The sequence below is a fragment of the Nematolebias whitei genome, chromosome 17 (assembly GCF_014905685.2).
Source record: "Nematolebias whitei isolate Nwh7 chromosome 17, NemWhi1, whole genome shotgun sequence".
NCBI lineage: Eukaryota > Metazoa > Chordata > Actinopteri > Cyprinodontiformes > Rivulidae > Nematolebias > Nematolebias whitei.
The window spans coordinates 40672009-40681318 of record NC_056514.1 but is presented as its reverse complement, the minus strand read 5'-3'; the positions used below and the strand labels follow the sequence as shown (position 1 = coordinate 40681318).

At 46.2% G+C, this 9310-nt stretch overlaps 1 protein-coding gene across 1 annotated transcript in view; it reads left to right on the top strand.

Moving 5' to 3' along the window:
• LOC119423574 (glutamate receptor ionotropic, delta-1) overlaps positions 1-9310 on the top strand; it is a 458437-nt gene that overhangs the window by 420316 nt on the left and 28811 nt on the right. Inside the window, exons 10-15 of the mRNA XM_037690973.1 lie at positions 88-119; positions 1847-1948; positions 3555-3677; positions 4880-4954; positions 5192-5531; positions 7864-8002. Of these exons, the coding sequence (XP_037546901.1) occupies positions 88-119; positions 1847-1948; positions 3555-3677; positions 4880-4954; positions 5192-5531; positions 7864-8002 (811 nt within the window). The remainder of the gene's footprint in view (positions 1-87; positions 120-1846; positions 1949-3554; positions 3678-4879; positions 4955-5191; positions 5532-7863; positions 8003-9310) is intronic.

The window sequence follows — 9310 nt, the reverse complement described above, 5'->3', positions numbered from 1 at the left end:
CCCCCCCCCCCCCCCCCCAACAATCAGGCCAGTTTTTAATTGTGCCGTCAGTTTCTGAGCCTGGAGAAGCACGAGATCACTGCCGAGTTGCGACAACAGCAGGACGCTGTTACAGGAAAGTGTTTCAGTAATGGGTCTGAGTCCAGATGTGCCGTTTTCCAAACAAAGATCACAGAAAGGACTCGTTAGAAACCCTGGAAGTAAAGATGGAGGCCGTCTGACCAGTTTGTGCCTTCTCTATTAATTACAAGAAACCAGTTTGTCTGAAGAACAAACAACCTCTGGTGGTCTGTGAGACTGTTGATGTGAGGGAGGGATGAGGGATGAGTGAGGGAGGGATGAAGGATGGAGGGATGAGGGAGGGATGGAGGATGGAGGGATGAGTGATAGAGGGATGAAGGATGGAGGGATGAGGGAGGGATGAAGGATGGAGGGATGAGTGAGGGAGGGATGAGTGATGGAGGGATGGATGTTAAATAATTGGATCTTTTAAACAAACTGTTTTTCTCTCAGCAGAATAATAAACTTGAGTCTCTGTCAAACGCTGCATGTTTTTATTAATGAACTGTGAATGGTGTCTAATGTCAAAGGTAATTTAATTAATGAGGCTAATAATGTTAATTAATTTTAATAATTTAATTCAATCTAAGAAACAAACATAAAACAGGAATGAAAAATAAACTGAAAACTTGGCTTCAGAACAATAAATAATTTATCTGCAGAGATCCGTATGTTTCGGACGTTGTGCAGTTTTTTAGATTTTTCCACCTGGATTATTGAGCAGCATCAGATTTTATTATTCTGTTAACATTTGTTTTATCCTCACCGTCGTGTAAAGAGTTGAACTGAAGCAGCAGGTTCACAAATCTACTTCCTGTCACCTGAACGATCTGATTGGTTGTTCACAGCTCTGCACATTCAAGTGATTTTATGAATTTATTAATTCATAAAAATTATAATAAACCAGTTTGCGTAATAAATGCTCACTGATAACTGGAGGCAGCAGATGTATTGTGGGTAAATGGGGAGGAGACGTGCATCTGTGTGCGTCCCAACCAATCAGTAAACTTGTGTGTGTGTGTGTGTGTGTGTGTGTGTGTGTTTGTGTGTGTGTTTGTGTGTGTGCGTGTGTGCGTGCGTGCGTGCGCGCTCTGATTTCAGTAAAACTCCAGAACAAACGCTCTGATCTTTTGTGCAGAGAAACGATGCCCTGCTGTGTTTAGAGGGTTTCCATGGCGACTGAGGCAGAAGAACTGAAAGGTCCGGCGCTGCGGCTCGAACAGCTGGTTGAAAACCAAAGTGCCCAACGTGCTGAACCAAGACGGATTTATTTATTTATGTGTTCAAAAAGAACTATTGAATAAATGCTGCGCATGAGCTACAGAAGCTAAATAATGCTCATGGGCTGCTGACTTGGTGCATGTGTTGGGGATGACTCTCAGCTACTACCACCCGATGCGTCTTCTTTGGGACCCTTAGGAGGATCCTGTACCTGCTGTTTTAACTGAACATGTGACTGGAGCGGGCCGGCGGCGCTGGTGGATCGATTCAGACCTAGTTTCAGGTTCTTTGTGTCAGACTGTGTTGGAATAAAGAAAAGTGGACGTGTGTCGATGTTGTCTCCGGCCTGATGTCCTGCGTTGTCTCCGTCTGGCAGTGGAGGACCGAGCCGTGACGTGAAGACCCTGGACATGAGTGAATAATTTGCCGCCTGTGAGCCACGCTGTCTAACTGCTGCACTGCGCCGACGACCTCTGACTCTTCAGCTAACGACATGATTCGTTAGCGTAGCGTCACACACACTTTGTTCTTGTAACACGCTGTCTCTGGTGTGTCCTCTCTGCAGCTGGCCACCTGGGACTCGGTCCACGGACTGAACGGCAGCCTGAAGGAGAGCCGGATAGAGAACGGCATGCAGGGAGTGACGGTTAAAGTGGTCACCTTACTGGTAGGTGCCGCAGTTCTGATTCGTTTTGAATTTGTTTATTAACGTCCTTTTTTAACGTCATTTTAAGAGCCCCTAATTTAGATTTGTTGATAACTGGGTGTCGGAGTGAAAAAGTCCTAAAACGCCACCCTGGTGTTCTGATGTGGACAGCCTAAACATAACTTTTTGAAAACGATGATGTCATAGTCGCAGCTCTAAGCTAGCCCATGACCTCTGATGACAGATGCGGCTACAACTACAGTAAAAGCTTAATATGCTGATGAACAATAAGAGCCTTAAAGCTCTCATTATTACTCTGAATATTCTGAGGCCAAAATATTTTAATCACTTTACTGAACTGAAGTTTCCCTCAATCCTTTGAACATTGTGAGGAAATCCCTCCACTCAGCTCCCACCAGACCCTCTGCCTGAAGGCGTCCATGATGTCCTCGTATGTTTGTGGACACGTCTCCGGTCAGCAGCAGTTACTGGGACACAGTGGAGCTCTACTTCGTATCTTCATGTGTTCTCCATCCTTGTGTGTTCCTGCTTGTGTTCACAGTTTGCAGCGTCTGCTCTGCATCGCTTCCTGTTTGTGGTGCCGTTTTATGACAGCGCCACCTCCAGGCCTGGCATCGTTACTGCAGCGTCTGGGTTCAAAGTATTTCTAGAAATGGTGCAAAAGTTACCTAGACATTTTTCTAGAAAGAACAAAACGATTTGGAAAGAGCAACCTCATGTGCACGAAGCCAAAGGCTGCATGAACTTTCTTGCAGTAGAGTTTATCTGTGATGGACCTTCCAACACATGACATCTTTAGCTGTTTGTTCAATACACGACATCTTTAGCTGTTTGTTCAACACACGACATCTTTAGCTGTTTGTACAACACACGACATCTTTAGCCGTTTGTTCAATACACGACATCTTTAGCTGTTTGTTCAACACACAACATCTTTAGCTGTTTTTCCAACAGCTCTTACAGCTGCTGAGTCTGGTGAAACACAAATAAAAACGATCAGTTTTTTCCTTTAGCTGCTATAGCTACAGTAATTTCAGCTTTTTGTGATGAGCTCATCTTCTATGAGTTCCCTGGAAATGGTCAGTCAAGGGTTTTGACGGCTCGGTGTCTTCGTCCTTCAGAGAGATTCTCTCGTTGAGGAACACAAAGTTCCACCTTCAAACTTTTTGATTATTTTAAGGCGCCGGTCCAACTCTTTGGCTGAAAGCGCCTCGTCCGTTCGGTGTGATTAGTTTAAGAGAAACGAACCGTCTGCGCTCCGACAGCAGCAGCTGTCTGCTCTGGCAGAGCCCAGTTCTTCTTCTGCTGCCGGAGCGGCGCAGAGACGCAGGTCCAACCAAGCAGGACTAATACCTCCAGCCTGCCGTCCACGGCCTGCTGCAACACACACACACAACCTCTGGTTCTGTGCACAGACGTGGACTCCTCCACACTGAAGGCCCGTGTTTCCACTGTTTAAAGCGTGCGTGTGATTTGTCATGAGAACTGTCCCTGAACCCCCAGTTCGTTGAAGCACACGTTTCAGATCTGCAGTCATCTTTTTTCTGCAGCGCTGAAGCTTTCGTCCTCGTGACTCCCCCGCGCTCCTCTCTCCGACTCTCCGCAGGAGGATCCCTTCGTCATGGTGGCAGAGAACATCCTCGGGCAGCCCAAGAGGTATAAAGGATTCTCCATCGACGTCCTGGACGCCCTCGCCAAAATCCTGGGCTTCAAATACGAGATCTACCAGGTGAGGCTCAGAGAACACATCTGTGGTTCCACTCATTAAAGGTGTCAGGCGTCGGGTTGAAACGTCACGGTGAGGCCTGACCTTGACCTTTTTCACACGGGTCAAAATGAGCACATGCATCAGTCACTTCGCCTACGGTGCGCTAAAAGGGACAAACTTAAGACTCCAGCTGCAGTTGTTTCTGATTGTTGTGGTGTTAGGACAAGTCTGCTTTTGCTTCTAAAGGTGAGAGGTTTCCGTCTCGACGTGGACTCCAGGTCAAACTAAACTTTGTGTCGAACTTTAACAGCACGGCAGCGGGCAACAAGCATTCAAGAAACCTTTCATGTTACCTAGTTAAAAGAAGGAATCTCCACCAGCGTTTAAACTGGTTTTATCAGTTGTTTTACTTCACAAAACCAAAACTTTATGTTCCATCACTGGCCTTACTGGTAATATATATATTTGTTTTTCCCAATATGTCTTCCCTATTTTACGTTATCAGTGCCAATGGTTATGATGTCAGTATCTTACCTGCAGCAGACAGCTGTCAGGATCATCTTAATTCGGCGGAGTCAGAGAAGAATTATGAGTTTGATAACAGATACTCAGAAACTGAGTTTCAGCTTGAAACCTGAAAAATGTACAGCTTCATCTGAAACGTGAATACACTAAAAGAGAGTTAACTACATTTTAAATAAAGGGTTATGAACTGTTAATATCTTACCTGTTTGTAGATGTTCTTGTGATAGAAATACTGATAGTCCTGCAGGAAGAGCTACAGCTAACTGCTGCTGTCACGGTTTTAAAATAACCACAGAATTGTATGTGAACCACATGTAATGCTGAAGTGATGGCAGGTTCATAAAATGTTGTTTGAAGATTAGAGCTTCAAAATGGCATCAGTCCAGTTGTTCTTTCAGATATTTGAACTACCAGTAGATAATTAATGTGGTCAGATTTAAACTCTTTCTCTGTAAAGTGAGTTTGTTCAGAGAGTTCTCTACAACACTTGATAGTTATAAAATAACCAGACTGTTTGTCAGACTCACGCTTCAGTCTGGGCTGAGTGTGTCTGACAAACACCTGACCCTCCACACGATGTTCAAAAGGTTGTGAAGAATAATAAATGAACAGTTATTGATTGGTTTTGCAGACGATCAGGCGACTTGGTTTTCTGGACTGGTCCGTATTATCACTGGTCCTTTCTTTGTTGTTGTCAGGTAACAGACAGTAAATATGGCTCCCAGCTTCCCAACGGCTCGTGGAATGGAATGATCGGTGATCTCATCAACAAGGTGAATCCAGCCTTCATCAACCAGTTCTCTGGGTATAATTGTGACCCATAAATGCCTCCAGGGTTTAAAAGTTGAGGTTAAAATGAAGCAGCAGAACTGTTGATTAATTAATTGGTGCTGCCGACCATCAGACTGCTCTAAGAATCACACAGAGGTTCATCAGACAGGTTCTGGCAGCTAACCTCCCGGAGCGTAACACACCTGTCCGCCTCCATTTCTTCTGTCATCTTCCTGCAGAGAGCCGACCTTGCCGTGTCAGCCATCACCATCACGCCGGAGAGGGAGAACGTGGTGGACTTCAGCAAGCGTTACCTGGACTACAGCGTGGGCATCCTGCTGAGGAAACCCGAGGAGAAGATCAACATCTTCTCCCTGTTCGCCCCGTTCGACCTGGCCGTCTGGGCCTGCATCGCCGCTGCCATCCCCGTGGTGGGAGTTCTCATCTTCCTGCTCAACAGGCTGCAGGCGCTGCGCTCCTCTTCCTCCCTTAATGCACCAGGACCGCTATCCAACGGGGTGGGTCCGGGCACGCTGCACAGTGCCATCTGGATCGTTTATGGAGCATTTGTGCAGCAAGGTGAGCAAAGAGAAACCACCAGGGGAAGGGACTGGGTGTGGACCTGGTTCCAAAATAAAATCACGTATGCACAGAGGTTTTCAAGATCTCTGCTGCTGAACATCAGCGTTTAGAAATCTGTGCTAGCTTAGAAAACATACACACACGGGGGGGGGGGCGACCATGACCTCTGACCCAAAGGTCACCTTTCACAACTTTTGACCTGAATAATTTTTTATGCTTTTTAACATCGGACCTGCTGGTGTCCCGGAGGAGCAAGTTCTTCATCCATTCACTCGTATGCTGCAAGTTTAAAGCTGAAGATGGAGCAAGATGCTGGAGATACATTCTCCTAGTCATACTCTTCACTGTTGCTTTCAAACAGGCAGCAACTAGCTGCTGGTGCAGATGTTTACCAGATGACGTGACCCATCCAGGCCTCGTCCTGTCTTATGTTATACAGGGATGTCTCTTTTTGTGTGTGGGGACAAAGTTCCAACTCTGACACTGACAACACTACAGGCAAAGACTGGGCTTTCCTCAAACAGTAGATGTTTCAGTGAGAACTGAACATATCTTCTTCAAACCAGGTGGAGGAGTGCAAGTATCTCTGGGTTTTGTTCTGAAGGAAAGGACGGTGCATCAGATCGACAGAAGTACTGTGGACTCGGTTTTATGGTGAAGGCTCAGAAATCCTCCTTCCTTTATACCACCTCATTGAGGCTCAAGTTATATGTCGATGATGTTAAATGCCTCAAAGTATCTCTAGAAGGTTAGCTAAACCTTGAAAACATCAAAAACTAAAAGTAGTGTAGGAAGACACAAACAGAGATGGTTTGCTGAAGCAGAGTTTAAACAGAACAATGATTTGAAGGAGTGGAAGAGTTCTCATTGTATTTCTACAAGAAAAACCATAAATGTTAAATATTTAACTGTAAAAGTTACAAAACGCAAAAGTCACAGCACCCATCTCCTGGGTCAGCTGAAAGCCGTGTTGTAGGTGTTCTCCAGGTGTTTGATAACGAAGTGCTTTAAGATTTGAGTATAGTTGAAACATTCTGTAACTGTAACTTATTGTAAAAAAGTCAAAGCTTTTAGATTTTATAATTTTATATGCTGTTCTTATTTAACAGAAGCTCCTTCTTTTGTGAGAAAACATCTCAACTTCCCCAAACACTGGGAACATTTTCAGACTTGTCTTCTGAAACACGTTTCGTCTCCAGCAGCCTGGAGCCGACCAGGAGCACAGCCGGACCCCCACTGCTGATGCTGGAGCAGGGACACGGTTTCCCAACAGATACATTTATTATGGTCTGGCAGGGTTCCTGGGAACCCTTTTAGTCCTGATGGTTTGTGATTAGCTGCCTCTCTGCTGCCTGTGATAAAACGCAGCTTCCTGTCTGATGCAGGCAGCAGGAGGTCTTCTCTCCTTCATCTCGCCAACAACAGCCAGGTTGGTGTGACAGGGGATACAGAGCTCCACACCCTTCACTACCACCGCTGATGCATCACTGGCTGAGGAATTGAATTATTTCTTCTCCTGCTACGAGGCAGAGTCTCCACACACAGATGCACGGTCACCACTTACCTCAAGTCACAGAACATTCACCCTCCAGGAGCATCAGGTGAAGCCACTGCTGAAGACCACAAACACCAGGAAAGCAGCCAGACCGAATCGTGTACTAGGAAAAGTACTTTGTGGCTGTGCTGACCAGCTAGTGGGCGTCTTGACCAGATTGTTCAACCTCTCACTGTCACAGGCTGCCAGAATCAGCTACCATCACTCCTGTCCCTGTCGCCTGCCCCAAAGTGTCCCAGTGACTACAGACCTATTGCCTTAACATCGGTTGTGATGAAACGTTTTGAGAGACTCGTCCTGCACCGCATCAAGTTCTGTCTTCCCTTAAACCTGGACCCACAGCAGTTTGCCTACACAGCAAATAGATCAACGGAGGATGCCATCACTACAGCTCTTCACACAGCACTCAGCCACCTGGAGCAGGGAGTTACGTCAGGATGCTGTTCATAGCATAGGGCAATCATTGTCGACCCCTCACGCCCAGGACAGCACCTGTTCACCTTCATGCCCTCTGGCAGGAGGTACATGAGCCTTAAAAGCTGGACCAGCAGACTTAGAAACCGCTTATTTGCCTGGTTCATCAGGTCCTTGAACTCAAAGTGTGCTATATTTATTCCTGTTTTACCGTTCTACTGTTTACTGAGAAGCACAGCATTGTATACCTGATGTGCAATGACAATAAAGATTCTGTTCTTGTGGTCAGCGGCAGGTCACACGTCTGATACCTGCTGCCCAGCGTTTGGCCTCGGCGTGACGATCTGTGTGTGTTTGTAGGAGGGGACGGCGTGGTCGGCTCTGTGGCTCTGAGGATCGTCATGGGCAGCTGGTGGCTCTTCACGCTCATCGTGTGCTCGTCCTACACTGCCAACCTCGCGGCGTACCTCACCGTGTCACGCATGGATCACGCCATACGGTGGGTTGCACGCAAACTCATGTACCCTGGCATGAACGGGCTCTCGGTGGTGGTGCAGAAGTTAAAGGCGAGCCTGCAATGGGAAGGTCCCGGTTCGACCCCGCAGACAGACAACATCAACATCAAAGTGTGGGTGGGAAAAGTGAAGCACCCACACCTGCCTCCACCCTCGTTTTACCCATTCTGGGCCCTTGAGCAAGGCCCTTAACCCCCACCATCTGCTCCCTCGAGCGCACTAGATGCAGCTCTCTGCTCCACACAGAGGCTGTGGTAGCTCGGTGTCTGTGGTTGTGTCAGGAAGAACATCCGGTGTAAAACAATCACCAAGTCTTTGTGCAAGTTAGTTTCCTACCCCTGAGGAAGGGCGTGGCCAAAATAAAAAAATAAAATACAATTCTAAAGAGACTAATCAGAGCTTTAGATCAAATTCATACACCGAAGGGACGCGCATGAGAATCAGAGAGGGGTTCAGCGTCTTGCTCAGGGACACTTCAACATGTGACTACTAGTGGAATCGAACCCCCCAACTCTCGCACAGGAGGTTGGTCATGTGACCTCATAGGGTTCAATAAAACACTAGAGGGCGCTCTGGTCATGACCTCATAGAGTTGCTCCATAGTGGGAAAAACAATTTGCACCAGCAAACTGGTTTTTTCCCACTATGGGGTATGCTGTTTGTGGGAACCAGTTTTGTTTGGTGGCTTCTCAGATTGAGGAAGTCCTTTGGATGAAGGATGAAACATCTCGGCAAAACAAAACAAAACCAGATGACCTGACTAAACATTGTTGGGTAAAACTATATACAACAAACCGTAATTGAAAATTTCGTTGGGTTGGATTGCTGCTCTGACTGATCATTTTTTCTGAACGTTTGTTTGGAGGATTAAATTGAGGATTCATCTCCTGCTGGAAATGAAACCATCTCGTTTCCTCCCGCCTGAGTAAAACAGCATCCTGCTGTCTTTTTCAAACAACAAACCTTTTATTTTCCTGAAGCTTTCTCAAAAACATTCAGAGAAAAAAAACAGAGGAGCTACAATTTTTATCATTTCACAAAGTAAAACATAAAATCTCCGAACAGAAGCAACTTGTTCCCGCACCTTTAGAAACGTTCAGGTTAAAGTTTTTATCAGTATTTTTACACTAGTGTTGAAGACGTGTCAGTGTGGACAAGCTGAAGACAAGACAAAAGTTCTGATAAGATCTTGTGTTGTTCAAGTTGAACAGCCTCTGAAAGTGAAACCACGGTCAGACTGAAGAGAGGTCCTCCATGTTCAGGTTGTTGGACTCTGCAGGTCCTCCATGTTC